At 41.7% G+C, this 15,957-nt stretch overlaps 1 protein-coding gene across 1 annotated transcript in view; it reads left to right on the top strand.

The window, feature by feature from the left end:
• Positions 1–15,957, top strand: part of COPG1 (COPI coat complex subunit gamma 1) — a 1,279,491-nt gene that overhangs the window by 895,879 nt on the left and 367,655 nt on the right. The window contains exon 17 of the mRNA XM_044078421.1: positions 10,380–10,505. Coding sequence (XP_043934356.1) covers positions 10,380–10,505 — 126 coding nt within the window. The remainder of the gene's footprint in view (positions 1–10,379; positions 10,506–15,957) is intronic.

The raw sequence follows: 15,957 nt of genomic DNA, 5'->3' as shown, positions 1-15,957 counted from the left end.
TTTCTTCTTACTGTCCTATGGAAGAGTTGTCTTTTGGGGATGTGGTGGTTCATATGATGGAACACTTTAAGTGGGACTGCTGCCCTGTTTCCAGTGTTCAAAAAGGTTACTATGAACTCTTGCAGATAGATTCTCTTTGGCCTTCTGCAGTCCTTCCAGTGCTGCCTGCCCTTTTGGATCCTTTCACTGCAGCTTCTCAGGCCATGTCTCTCAAACACATACCCCTAAGAAATTAGAACAGGTTCTATAAAGTTCCTGAAGCTCAGCAATTTTTTTTATATAAAAACCTTTCTCAGATCCTGCTGTTATTTCTGTAGCCACTGATAAACTTTCCAAGTTGCTTTCGTCTTCTTCTAAGCTTTTACCTGTCTGATAAGGACAGCCATGCCATATGGTAAAAGTATATACCTCTACTACCTTAGCCTTTAGGGGCTATTAATTACCATACCCATATGACTAGATGTGTCCTAACTCATCAGTTCCCAACTTGGGGGCATTTTAGCTGATTGCCTGATTCAGAGGGTAATACATCTGCCATTTCCCTTTTTAAGCTCTACTTTTTAGGTGGCTGATCTTTCTTTTACATGTAGTTATGATGTTGCTGTTGATGCCTTCTGTAGGGCAACTACATCTAGATCTGTTATGAGGAGGTTTTCTTGGTTGTGCCTCCAGCCTGTGCCTGAAGACATCAAAACCAAATTATTGGATTCTCCCTTTGGTAACCATAATGTCTTTTCCACTGCTGTTGCTAAGTTGTTTAAGACCATTCCGGATAAGGGAAAAGTTATGCAGGAGTTTAAACAAATCTTTGTCTCTCCTGTTAAGATTCAGTAAAAACTAAATGAAAACTCCAGCCAAGCTAGAACTTCCAGTGAGTGACCTCTCAAACCTCTTGTATCAGAACCGCATGGGATATATGCAGATAACCTTTATGAACATCAGATGTTTTGGTTATATAGCAATTCTGAATGCCCATGACTTATTTCTTTTTAAGTCATTTCAATGGACAATTTCAGGCCAATAAAGCCAAACCCCACTAGCTGTGGATAAGCATATTTTGGCCTTGTTATGACTTATCAGCACAGCACAAGCAGAATGTTTGACTAAGCATATGAAACACAGGGCTGTTACACCCAGCTGATGTCCATTACCATTAGGGTGACTGCAAAATATCCCAACTAACAAACCAAAACAGAGTGAAAAGGTCACACAGAAAAACCAATCAGTAAAAACTAAATGAAAACTCCAGCCAAGCTAGAACTACCACCGAGTGATCTCTCAAACCTCTTGTATCAGAGGCACATGGGATATATGCAAATGACCCCCTATTGTTTTAGTTTGTTATTTGGAATATTTTGCAGTCACCATAATGGTAATGGACATCAGCTGGGTATAACATCCCTGTGTTTCTTATGCAAATCAAACACTCTGCTTGTGCTGGGATGATGAGTTCATAACAAGGTCAAATATGCATATCCTCAGCTAGTGGGGTTTAGCTTTATTGGCCTGAAATTGTCCATTGAAACAACTTCAAAAGAAATAAATTATTGGTATTCAAAATCTCCATATAGCTGAGATACCTGATGTACATAAGGGTTATTTGCATATATCCCATGTGCCTCTGATACAAGAGGTTTAAGAGGTCACTCAGTGGAAATTCTAGCTTGGCTGGAGTTTTCATTTAGATTTTATTGATTGTTTTTTCTGTGTGACCTTTTCACTCTTGTGTTAAGATTCAGAAAAACAGTCCTAAGCCTTATTTTATTCATAAGCATCCTAAACAGCCGTCTAGGGGCAGGAAGGCTCCTAGGAGAGGTTTTCCAGACAAGCCTTCTTAGGATTCTGAGAGTCAAAAGCCTTGTTTCCCTGACAAACCTGCTTCTGTTTGAAAGTCAGCTGCTCCTAATCCCTCAGCCAGATTCCTTGGGCTTTCAAGTTGGCTGCTTCTTTTTCTTTTTTTGGCAATAGATAACCACGGACACTTGGGTATTTGCCATTGTCCAGAATGGCTTCTCTGTCTCCGTCTCCCTGTGAGGTTGGTGAAATGGTTTTATCTCATTCTAGGGATCCAGTCTGTCATAATGTCCTTGGATCCTTCCCCATTTCTCTGTATGTTTCTGATCTGTGATTCAATCAGTCCTACTCCACAGGGACAGCCAGTTCCATCTAGCTTCCATTGGAAGAACCACCCCTCTCTTGGACACCTCACCAGAACATCCCCCTGAGGAGGTTCACCTGAAGAGAACATGCAAGAGGAGGCACATAGAATCTCCTTTGGAATCTCTGACTGAAGATACTCATTTCAATGAGGGGGAAGGATCCTGCAGATCACCACCTGTTGTCTCATTTGGAGACATTTTAGAGATGCTTAAGCAGAAAGGTGGTTGGCTCTCTAATAATACTTCTCCTGAGAAGTCAGTATCTCTAGAGGCTTTTGGTGTTGGCCCAGCTACTTTTTGAGTTACTCCCCCGGCTGATGAGCTTATCGACCTAGTCTGTCGCCATGCATGGAATGAAACTGATTCAGTTGAACATATCTCACACCGCCCAAACAAGATTTTAACCCCTCCAAAGTATAAACCCCACTGGAGCAAAGGACCCTGTTGATGCAATGATTGTGGTGGTGACTCACGAAAACAGAGCTCCTCTGTTCACCCCCCCTATCATAGAATATAGGGAGCTGGACAGATTTGCAAAGCATGTGTTTGCTTCCACGACTGTTGCTCTGAAGTCCCTGAATTAACTAGCACACTTTACAAGACTACATAGAGATTTGACCAAAGAATTGCCAAAATCTCTCTTGAAGTCCATGTCTGTGGAAGATCGCAAAGATCATCTTCTTAACTGACCAATCTTTTATCTATTTCAAATGCGTCCATGAGGTTGATCTGTCATGCAGAAGAAGGTACCTTATGGGCTGGTTCAGGCATTGCCATAAGAACACATGCCTGGATATGGCTATGCAACTTTGTGGAGCCTTTTAAGTCTTCTTTCATCAATGCTTCTTTTGATGGAACATTATTGTTTGGCCCTTCTGTGAAAGAAAAGCTTTCCCGCAGTGAACAAAAACGAAAGACGTTGTCTGCTGTACGAATTTGATTTTCTACCCCTCAGCACTATTTTTCAAGGAATCTGAGAGGTGGTAAGAAAATGTGGTTCTGTAAATCCCAGGGAACTTTCCACGACTCGTGTGGAGACAGCTCCTTCAGAGGCAGAGGAGGGAGTTCAAATGAAAGATGTCATCCATGCTCCAGAGAAGGCCCGCAGATCCTTCCCAGATAGACCCTTTCACTGTTCCTGAATGGATGCCCGATTGTCTGTCTCTGGAGACAGTTGGGAGGCGCTTTCCCTTGCACCCAGAAGCTTGGGCTGCTATAACAAAAGATTCTTGAGTGCTAAAAATAATATCCAGAGGTTACCTAATACCTTTTTCCCACATGCCCAGTTCCAGCAGGACGAAGCTCACTGACATTCCACCCAGTCAAGGAATTCAAAATGTGGTGGACAAAGAGTCCTCCAGGAGGTCCCACCAGACCAAGGATTCAGAACTTACTATTCTTTTTAATGCCAAAAAAGGGGATATGGGATCAGTTTGGAATCTAAGCAATTTGTGAGGCACTTCTTCTACACAAGGACAACTGGATGTGCTCCATTGATCTTCAGAATGCATGCTATCACATCAAAATAGCCAGGTATTCCCAAAGACATTTATGCTTTCAGCTGGGAGGCCATCACTACCAGTTCAGAGCTCTGCCCTTTGGACTGACCACAGCCCCCAGGAGGGTGTTTACCAAGTGTATGGCAGTGGTAGAAGCTCACCTGAGACTACAAGGATTTCAACTGTTTCCATATTTAGATGATTGGCTTCTCACCGCCCCAACCATGCATCTCTTAGAACAGCCCAGAGACTATTTGCTCCAGATTTGCCAGTCACTAGGCGTAATAGTCAATACTGCCAAATCCAAACTGATACCAGTACAGAGCCTGGAGTTCGTTGGTGCCCACCTTAACAGAATAAATTGTATTGTTTCCTTACCTTCTCGGTGTGTATCAGGTTCATCAAATTCTTTCTAATCCTGCTCCTCCTGCAAGACTTCTTCAAGCCCTAGGTTCCATGGCAGCATCAGTAGTACTAGTCCCATTAGCATGTTATTTTGTTCATGTTCTTCAATGGACTGTAGTTGCTCAATGGTCTATTCTTCGACAGCCCCTATCCTTTTCATTCAAACTTACTCAGATATGCAAAAGTTATATTTGCTGGTGGATCCAGTCAGATGACATTTACCTATGTTGGCCTTTCATCCTATCTCTTCCATTAGCCACGGTTACCATGCACGCCTCCCAGTTGGGTTGGGGCATTACTTGGGAAGTACAGTCCAAAGCACATAGTCCCCTCCCCAGAGACTAATTTGCTCATCAACGTTCTGGAGATGACAGCTGTCCTTTTAGTATTGCAGGCATTTCAAGATATTCTCCCTCTAGGACTATTGGAGGTCAAGCTCACAGCATGTTTGTGGTCTGGTACCTCACCAAACATAGGGAAACCTGATCTTGCCCCCTCTGCCAAGAAGCTATGAGTGTGTGGCAATGGATGCTCTCCTCTATCTGCTTTCTAATAGCAACACATTCTGGGGAAATCCAGTGTACTAGTGGACAAGCTCAGCAGGTCCATTCTGATGCCCCACGAGTGGTCTGTCAATGAATTAGTGGGGAGAAAATTTTCTGTCATTGGGGACAACCTTGCTGTGACCTCTTTACATCTCCCCACAACAAGTGCAGCAGGCATTTTGCCCTGATACCCACTCGGGGAGAGCCACTGAGAGATGCTGTAGTCCACGTATGGCCTTCCTGCCTTCAATACTCCTATCCGTCAGTACCTCTGATTCCAAAATTTTTACAGAAAACTCAGTCAGTTGAAGAACTCGGTCATCCTCATTGCCCCTTTTTGGCCTCACAAAGTGTGGTTCCCCTTCCTTTGGTCTCATCTTCGATATCCTCCTGGGTACTGGACCCAAGTCCAGACCTCTTGTCACATCCCTCAGGGATGAAATAATATCCCAGCCCTCAAACTAACCACTTGGTTTCTCCAATTCCATTAATAGTCAGGCAACTCAGGCTTTCTTTCCCAGTACATGCCATACTTCCTCGCAAAAAGACTCCACTAAAAGGATAAACAAAAGTAAATGGAAACGATTTTCAATCTGGGCTCTGGAAAATTACATTGATCCTTTTGCTGCCCCTGTCTCGGCTGTACTACATTTTTTAGTGTCTCTCTTTAAAGAAGGTGCTAGTATTTCCACAATCAAAGTGCAATTGGCAGCCATTTCAAGTTATCATTCAGGGAATAAAAAGTCTTGTTTGGCTGCTTCTAAGTTATATAAGGCATTTTAAAATGACACCTTCTTGTTTAGACCTCCACTGAAAGACCCTTCACCTCCCTGGGAGTTAACAGTAGTACTGCAAGGTTTGACTCAAAAACCCTTTGAGCCTTCAGCAAAAACTGACTTAAAGTACCTGTTTTGGAAAAACAGCCCTTTTAGTGGCTGTTACTTCAGCTAAAAGAACATCCAAACTCCATGCTCTTTTGTTGAAAGCTCCTTACATTATTTTTCATAAAACACAGGGTTACTTTATGAACCAACCCTTCTTTCCTATCAAAAGTGGCTTCTGAATCTAATATTAATCAAACCTTTCTTCTTTCCAAAATTTTCAAACAGATGAGTTTACATGCTACATCTGTTGGATGTACATAGACAATTATGTCTGTACTGGAGCAAAAGAATTCAAGAAAATAGACCAGTTGTTTGTCTCTTTTTCGTCTAGTAGACCAGGATCTCCAATTTCTAAAGTTACACTGAGCAAATAGATAACTAACTGCATTTCATGGATTTATTCTTAGCAAGGCCTTTCTCTACCAGACCGCTTAAGCCCCATTCAACTAAACCCATTGCCACTTAATCTGCCTCCTGGTTAAGAACTTCCATTGATAATATTTGCACAGCAGCCATATGGTCTAATGCTCATACGTTTGTTACTGATTACAAATTGACTTCATTTCCAGAAGCAGAGCTGCCTTTTGGTTCAGCAGTTCTCCAGAATATCCTTCCATAAGGGCCACCCAAGATTTTCTTTAGATGGGGGGGGGGGTGAGGGTCTGTCCCATACGTTGAGGAAGAATGAAAAGAGCAACATCTGATATAAAAGTTATGTACTCACCATAACTAGGCATCTGTGTTGTCCATTATCATTCTTCCTCGACTTTCACTTCTCCTTCCCCCTTCCTGTCATCATCTGGGGTGACCTGATGGATTTTTTTGTTTTGTAGTTCCAGGTTTGAGCCTTGCTCTAATTTCTAACCTGTTCTATTATTTACTGACATTCATTATTTCAGCAAACTCAATCTAAGGTATTGGGGATGGACTAGGGCATTATGGGTAGATGGAGGAGCTTGAGAGTTGTATCCAAAGTCTGCAAAATGCAGCCGGGTCATATCCAAGGATCGGATCCATAAACCCATACATTGAGGAAGAATGAAAATGGACAACACAAATGCCTAGTTATGGTGAGTACATTACCTAATTAGAAAAATAAAAGTTAAGTCTGAAATGTTAGATTCAGTTTGAGATAAGGAGAATTTGTTTGCCCTAGTTATTCCCCAGGTCTTCAAAAATTTTGATGAGAAGGAAATTAATAAGGGGAGTTTCCAAGACCTTTCTTGCCCCTCTTACAAATCTCCCAACTCCTCTTTTCCTTCTAAAAAATTGAACACTCGATCAATGCCTTCTCAAGCCAAATAAAATGCCTAAATGAGTTGACAGGAGGGGAGTAACAAGAAACAAGGTTTACAAAAAAGGGACAGTAATACTTCAGAATGGTTATACCAGCATTCTTTCACCCTTCCCTAGCCCTCCCTCTACATTCCTGTTTGATGGCCGAGTACTTCAGACTCTTGTGTGCTCCTTTCAGATGTGCTTCTGTCCATCCTCACAAGCAAAAAGTTTTTTCGTCAGGTTCTTCTGCACTTGATCACTCTAGGAATAATATAACCATTGTTATTAAATCAAGTGTGCAAAAGCTTCTATTTCAGAATGTTTCTTCTTGGAGACTACTACAGCTTTCATTTGTAAATCTGTATGTGAAAGTACCAAAATTCAAGATGTTGACCCTTCAGAATCTGTTACCTTTCATTTCCCAATGAAGTTGTCTTTTTTTTTTTTTTATTATTAACATTAGAGTTAAAAACCTGCATATCATCATATTCCCATAACAGCAAGCCACAGGAAATGTTTCAGGTATTCTGTGTCATGGTCACATTATCAGTTCTCTGAATTGTCCTTTTGATTAACTGCAGCTCAAAAGGTATTTACAAAGTCTAGAAAAGCAAGTCAGTTACTCATTTCTTATGTTGGGACAAAGAAAAGACAACCCATATCAAAACAGACTATTTCCAGATGGTTGTCCTCAGCTGATGTCTTTTGTTATTCCCACCGTTGTAACCCAGTTACAGGCAGTACAAATGTTCATTCTACAAAAACCTTAGTTTCCTCAATGGAATGTTGTAAAGGGGTGGACTCAAAAGTATTCTAAAGGTGACTACATGGTCATCTGTACATATTTTACAAATCATTACTGGATTCCTTTTCTAGATCCAGGAAAGTCTTGCTAGGACCATTCCCCAGGTGTTCTTGAATCCATATCCTTCCTCCTCACTGGTTGGACAGGCTTTGGTAGTAAATCCATATGGCCTAAAGGTTACTGCAGCAGTAGGAATGATGAACATGGTACAGTTGTAAAATTTGTACGTATCATAATGCTAGATGTTCAAATTCTTCACTGTTGGAGTAGCCATACCCCCCCATCCCCCTAGTTGTGTATCTAAGTCGTTGGGATATAAAGTTATTTATATCTTTCAGAGTTTCAGGCTGAATATGCTCTCTTACTTTTGGACAAGAAGTCCTGAAGATTTCTTCACTCTCTGGCTGATAATTTCCTTCCTCAGGGCTGTTAACTCAGCAGTCAGAGTGAAGGTGTGGCTTTTGGAAGCTGGACATTTGTGTCCTGGGCAGGATGCAACCTCTATAGCCTAAAGGTTACTGCAGTAGTGAAGAATTTGAATGTTATGGGTAAGGGCAACTAACTCAAAACTGTACTTTGCTATCCTAAGGATTTTAGACCTAAAGACCCTTTGGTGTGAAGAGTCTTTTATAGCTAGGCATCCTATAACATGCCAGATTGGTCCTGAAGCCAGTCTCAGAAATTACAGTCTACCAAGTCATCAGTTTGTCAGTCTGTTCTCTGATAAAGAAGATCAGAGGGAATACATTTTGTAGAGCATTTCTGAAATGGGCAAAATTATTTGATAGACAGGGCTCGCATACTCATCACTAAACAAACTTGAGTGCATGGCTGTTGTTTTGCATTGTATTCTATTTTAAAAAAGTGGCTGTAAGCTCCTTCCTGATCATTTTAAATTCCACTCTGCCATACTTCAAGGTAGTAGTTTCCACTTTTTACTTTAAAGGTGTTTCACAGCTCTGTGGTGCAAAGGAGGATGAGAGTGAGTGATGCTTGCCTTCTCACGCATTCTTGGGGGAGGATGCCTTTGTGATGATGCAGATGCACATCAACAACATAATGGTAGGATCAGGGCCAGTGCAAAATAAAACACATACTTTGATAGGATGCTGGCAAGGGCACAATAACTACAAAGGCTGTCTGTATGACACACCCTCTGGCCTGCCCTGGCCGTCACCAGAGACTACCCAGATAGGAGAACAGAAGTACCTGCTCAGTGGTTGGCAGGCATAGCAAGAAAAAACACATCAGGAGGCAGAACACAAAATTTTATTTATTTATTTTATTTTACATTTGTTAACCGGGAGAGTCCAACTGGATATATGTCCATTTTCAGTGGAGGCCCGGGGAGAAAAGCTCCAGAGCAGAAAAATCATTAACAAGAGAAAGACGTTAACCAATAGGTTCATTAAACAATATATAGAGTACACAATCCTTATACTTCTTATAGAAGTATAGTAAATATAATATAGTGAGTTAACCAAAGAGTGTATTTGCCAACATTCACAGGCTACATTAATATGTACATGTTGTAGAGGTGTTTAACAGCAAGTATAGCAAGAAGATAGAGTAGATAACTTCCATAACTCATTTCTACACATGAGAGACATGCTATGTCCTTTAGATTTCTTTACAGTGTTCAGTGGTATTATTACCCCATGCAGACATTACAAAAGCAGTAGATAAGCTGTTACTCTGGTTGCTGGAAACAGAGACATACGAGTTACTATCCAGGGGTAGTACAGGTACATAATCTGTGATTCAGGAAGTGTGTTTTGAGTAGTTTTTTGAATTGGGTGGTGAAGTTGTTATTTATTATGTGGGCTGGAAGGGAGTTCCAGATTTTAGAGATGAAGTGGCTATAAACAGATCTACCTGCCTCATTTTTAAAGTTTGTTACCTTGAGAAGGTGTTGGGTTCTTGATCTCGGGGATCTGGTAGTGGTGTAAGGCTGGAGTAAATGGTCTTTTGTTTGCAGTATCAGTACTGCTACAACCTGATCTAGCTTTTACAGTTTCACTAAACACCGTAGCCTAAATTTATATTCTGTGCCCATAGCAATTTTTGGTAGGACTGTCCTGCAGCACTTCCTGACATAAGTTCGTCTTCCTTTCCTGACATAGCTGCTTGGGGTGAATTCAAAAGAAAATGCAGATCTGCTTAAAGTACTGTAAGGAAGATGGGTGTAGTTACTTGGGTACCTACAATAAACTCCATATCTCTGAAACATTTCCTTTAACAGATCTGACTGTCTGCCAGTCTTCCTCCATAAAGCTAAAGGAAGGATTTATGATTTAGGGTTTAACCCATTCTTTAATTCACTTTTAATTTTATTTCTAGTGCCAGCAGCCAGCTGAGAAAGATTGGACATAGCCTTAGAAACATTGTTTAATGGAGAGTTTTCAGGGTGTGTATGCATGTATATATATGTGTATGTGTGTGTGTGTGTGTGTGTGTGGGGGGGGGGGGGGTTGTAGAAATTGCCATTCACCACTTCCAGCCTTGGAACTGTTAGGAAACTTTTCCCTAGTGCGTGTATATGCTGGTGAGATTTTCAGATAAAAATTAGAGCCTGCTGCTTAAGATGCTGTTAAAAATGTGAATTACATCTAGTACCAATGTAGCGCACACTCTGCCTGTAATTTATGAGACAAATATGACTGGTTTCTTGATATCTTTATTTGTCATTCAGGTCTTGTTTTACTCTGCAGTGTCTTTTGCTTATGGAATAAACTTACTACAGCTACATTAATTTATTCAGACCAGAATAACTAAAAGCAGGTTTTGTGTGTGTCCTTCATTAGGGTTGACTGTGTCTATCCCTGGCTTGGAGAGGGCACTACACCAGTACACACTTGAGCCTTTGGAGACCCCATTCGACCTGAAAACTGTACCACTGGCGACAACTCCACTGGCAGAGCAGAGAACAGGTATGAATTACACAAAATATTAATTGTTCTTGGGTGAAATAAAAGTATGAAATTTTGTTCAAGCAGGCTGCTAAAAAAGCCAGCATATTGGCACATTTGTTGATCTGTGGATTGAGTCGGGAAATGAACTCCAGTTGTTTCTTTGGGAAGACAGCCAAAGTGGAAAAGATAGAATGCCCAGTGACACCTGCTCTTTTTATGTGGGATTGACGACTGGGAATAGTAGCAGTGCATTGCAGGTGACCCTAGAGGAAGCTGGAGTTCCATCTGTAACCAGGCATTGTTGTGTGTGCTTTTGTTGTTCAAGGTGGATTGACTTGTCAGTGTATGTCCCACCTTCTCTAAAGCAAGAAAAAAAATGAGTATACTAAGATGACTCTGGACTGGTGTGCCTTAATCTCTCATCCACCTTCTTTTTGTAGCAGTTTATTCCCCTTGGTATATACCTAGGGTAAGCTGGAACATCTAGCAGGTCAGATTTGCACAGGAAGAGAGGCATTCAAGACTCAGGAGATAGCTATGCTTATCAAAAGGGCAAAATAAAAATTTTAGCATGTTTTGAGGATTGAATCCTACCTGGAGCATTTATTAAGGATTCTTGAATTAGAAAAAAATGCAGATAGTTTAATATGAAACTGTTTCCTTGTTATTGCCATTTTGATAGTTTAAAATTGATAACTATGTTAAAATTCTGTTTTGGTTAACTACATATTGGAATTATTTGAAGTATTGTATTTATAATGGAATGACTAGCATATTTCACACTGGTGTTGCTTTGCAGATTAGTATGCAGGCACATATGGCATCAAAGTCACTGCACATCCTGTACATATGAGGTGGAGAAGACAGTAATGGGCATTGGAATAGTGAATGGTGGAAAACAGATGGGAGTGTCAGACAAATACTACAGAATGTCAAAGTACACCAAGGTGCTTTCTGATAAGCTCTCAAGCCAGGTCATTTTACATTTCATGAGTGGGGTTGCATAATACTACATCTTTATACCACCCTTTATTCGCATATTGTCATGCAATCACCTAGCAGAAATGTAAACATAGTCATTATGGCCAGAAACTGGGAATGGTTAAGAACTACCTGGGGTGTGGATTTTTCTCTGCCCAATTTTACATTTTTGCATGGTTGATTGCCACCTTTTATTTGTTTTCTTATCCTACTTACAGTTGATTAGTTAGATGTCCTTCCTTAGATCACTGTTGCAGTAGTCCAATCTGTTAGGTTATTTCATCAAATAACCTGGACGTCCAGCTGAGCTACCAAAGCCAAAACCTTCCATAAAGCCATACGTCCAACATGTGACCTAAGCCTTATATAAGCAGACATATGAGCATGAAAACTTTAGACTGTCTCACCACCAGTCTGAATGCAGGTCTTGCAGATCCTTTGACTGCCCAGTTGGGCTCAGACATTCCCCAGTCATTTTCTGAACCCGCAGTGCATTCGATGCTTCTCAGGTTCCTGCTACTGCCACCATGCCAGAGGCTGGTAAATTATCTGATTCCAGCATGTCCAATACAACTATTCTTACTGACGATGGAGAGAAGGGAGAACCTTGTCTTATTATTTTTTTGAGGACCAGAGATTATTTCACAAATATTAGTTCAGGAAGAGGTACCAGGGTCCTTAATCAAGGTAGGTCAGAAGTCGGATCTGCAATGACTCATTAAAGCAGACTTCACTCCCTTGACAAAGAAGAAACAAAAAAAAACAAATATGTTTCCCCTCCTCAGACATCCCTGGAAAAAAAGTGGATAGAATTCTCCCAGGGCCTAGTTAAGACTATTTTTGGCTCTCAAACTGCCATCCTTTGTTCCCTGCTGCTATTCCTTCTGCCACTCAGAATAGACACCTTGAGACATCCTCAGAGGAAAATGAGATGGAGTCTAATTCAGATGAATATTCCATGACCTGCTCTTCTCAGATTCACTCCATAGGCGCAATGGCCTCTGATGGTGAGAGTACTTTATCCCCTGATTATACTGTAGAGGAAATTCCCTATGGGGAAACCATGTCTAATATGATGAAGTATTTTGAGTCAAAATCTAGACAAATTTCTGATATATTAAAAAAAGATATTACAGCTTGCTAGAGATAGGCACCCCTATGCCTGCAGCTATTCCTACTTTTCTGAAGGGCTTTCTGGATGCCTTTGCATCCACTTCCTCTGCTCCTGATTCTCAAACTCCAACACAAAATATCTTGACAGATTTTATAAAGTGCCTGAAGACGTAAATTTCCTTTGTAAGAATCCTTTGGCAGATCCTTCTGGGTTTTTTTCTATTTCTACAGAAAGCCCTCCAAGCTATAACATGCTGCTAATGCTGTTCCGTCAGATAAAGATAGCAGGGCATTTGATAGACTTGGAAAAACGATACATCTCTTAACATTGCATTTAGAGCTGTGAGTTACCAAACTCAAATGACAGAATATCTACTGTCTATTCTGGCTAATTGGAATAAAACTTGTCTTCTCTGGAAGTCCCTGACATTAAGCAGCAGACCAAGTCAGTGGTGGCTCAGGCTTCACAGGTCGCTAGACATAGCATCTGCTGCAATGGAAGCTTCTTCCAGAGCTGCTACTGAATCTGTCATGAGAAGGTATGCATGGCTTTGTTCACAGTCCTTTCCTAAAGACATTACAGCTAAGCTCCTGGATTCACCCCAAAATAGAGAATTATTATTTGGCCCTGAAGCTGACAACCTGTTTTAAAGCCATGCAAGAGCAAGGTAAAATTATGAAGGATTGCAGATAAATTTTCTTCACTTCTTTCCCCAGTTATCAGAGAAGCTGCACGACCAAGCCCACCTACTTCTCTCCCATAGACTGAGGGACCTCCACAGAAGGGCAAGAAAATGCCTATAGAGAGAGAGAGAGATTTTAAAATAAACCTGACAAGGATTCTAAGTCTGGGAGGCCTCCCTATCCAGACAAATAAGCCTGTTTTCTGCCTCCTCCTACCCCCCCCCCTCAGTCCATCACTCCCTCTATGAAAACGACTAACGTCAGCTATTTCAGTTTGGCTGCTCATATCTTCAGACAGATGTCCTTTCCATTGTTCAGCAGAGGTACAGGATGACTTGAAAGGACATTCCACCTTTCAGAGGCATCCCTCCACCCCCTCCCAAACAAGTAAACCTCTTACTCCTATCCTACAAGCCACATTCCAATAAGGTACAATAGAACATGTTCTACAACAGTTCATAGGATATGGATTTTATTCCAGACTTTTTCTAGTACTCAAGAAAGGAAAATTGAAACCTGTACTGGATTTGTCCCCTCTCAGTACATTTCTCAAGGTCCCCTCATTTAAAATGCCATTCCAGATTATCTTGCCTTTCATCCTCCCTCAGGGCTTCCTGATGACTTGGGATCTGAAGGATGCCTGTCTCCCCATCCCCAGTCACCATTCCTTCAGGAGATTTCTCAGAATTTCTGTTCATCACACTTTCAGTTCTCTACTTTACCCCTTGGACTGTCAGCAGCTCTCTGGGTGTTTACAAAGTGCCTGGTATTGGTTTACTATCATTTCAGCAAACGACCTGCTGTCGGCAGTTATGCTGCCGAAAATCAGAATGTCGTTCGCAAAATGAAAAGTGAGTTGGATAGTCGAACACACTTATGCGAATGCACTACCGCATTTGCATAAGTGTGTTCAACTATATGTACGAGATCGCAGTACAGTGGAGATAGGAAATTCATCCATATCCCCAGTGTAGTGCGATCTCTGAGTTGGAATAAATTAGTAGCAGGGGGTGTGGGGGGCGCAGGGGGGCTTGCCCCCCTGCAAAAACGTGATATGTCATATAGGAGTTGGATTTACATCAGCTTCTATACGGCTATCACGTCACATTTTCGGCGACAGTGTCGACTCAAATGTGTCGATCATTTGGGGCAACATTATGTACACTGGAAATTTTTTGTTTCGGTTTACATTTTCTTTATTTCGAATTGCAAATGTTTTGCCATTCGAGCTAACGATAGTAAACCCCTGGTATCAGCTACCACCTTTTGCTAAACTCAGGGAATTCAAATATTCACATATCTAGATGACCTGTTAATACAGGCACCATCTCAGCAGATCATTCTGTAGCATCTCAACTTCGCTATGTCGCACCTACAGAGTCTAGGTTCATGATCAACTTAAAAGTTCACTCTGAATCCTACCCAAGACCTGATCTTTCTGGGCTGCAGACTGGGCATGCAACTCATGCGGGCCTTCCTCCCACAAGGCGAGGTACAGGCCCTCTCCAGCTACTTCCAGTTTCTTCCAGCCCTTCAGTCCTGCACTGCAAGTAAAGTTTTTAGAACCCTTGGATTCATGGCAGCAACCATACACATGGTGCCCTTCACCAGCCTCCATATGAAAATATTCCATAGTACCTGAAATGTATCTGGTCCCAGCATTCCCATCCTCTGAACACCCAGATCCCCCTTCTTTTTTCTAAAAAGAGAATTTCAGTGATGGATATCGTAGGTAAACCTCAACCCAGCCCTTCATTTCAAGATACAGATACCTTACCCGGACCTGCACTGTAGCCCTGAGAATCCATGGGCAGTAGCCATTAAATCAGATGAGAGAATACATCAACCTGAAGGAGATGTGGGCAGTAATAGAGGCCCTGCAGATTTTCTGTCACACTTGTTCTCCAGGTTCCCTCAGAATTGTCACAGACACCACAACAGTCATGTGGTAAAAAAAAAAAAAACAAGGGGGAGCAAAGTCTTAGCTGTCCAAATTACCCCTTCTAGCATGAGAACAGGCCATAAAAGCAAACCTGTCCCTCCAAGCAGTTGACATTCCCTTTCAGGGGAACGTCATGGCAGACTTTCTAAGCAGATCAAGGCAAGACCCTCACAAATAGATGCTGAACAGAGAGGTCTTCCTAGACATAGTCCACAAATAGGGTATTCCTTAGACCTTTTTGTCTTCATTCACAGCTGACAACTACAGCTGTCAGGCATGGAGGACCAATGCCATGTCCTTTCCGTGGGAATGGAGGTTCCTTTATGCTTTCCCTTCTCAGCCTCTGTTACCCAAGGTACAGTTAAAGATCCAGAGGGACAAACCAAAAATCTTACAGATGATTCCCTTTTGGCCCAGGTAACATTGGTTCCTCCTTCTACATGGGCTCCAACAAGAATTAGCAATACCGTTGGGTATTCTTTTCAGTCATAGTGTTAAGCACTGGCTTCATCCCAGCTGTATGGAAAAAGGCCACTGTTATTCCCTTGCACAAAGGTGGTGCTTCCACTGACCCAGGGAACTGTAGACCTATTAGCCTGACTAGCCTTATCTGCAAGGCCATGGACAGAATCATCATGGACCTTATCAACGAAGACATTGGTAACCTCCAGACACTTGACCCTACTCAATTTGGATTTGTCAAAGGGAGATCATGCCTGTTAAATCTGGCGAACTTCTTCAAGACAGTCA

The sequence above is a fragment of the Protopterus annectens genome, chromosome 7.part0, assembly GCF_019279795.1.
Source record: "Protopterus annectens isolate FY-2018-M chromosome 7.part0, PAN1.0, whole genome shotgun sequence".
In the NCBI taxonomy this organism is placed as follows: Eukaryota; Metazoa; Chordata; order Ceratodontiformes; family Protopteridae; genus Protopterus; species Protopterus annectens.
This window is presented reverse-complemented; position numbering and strand designations above follow the sequence as displayed.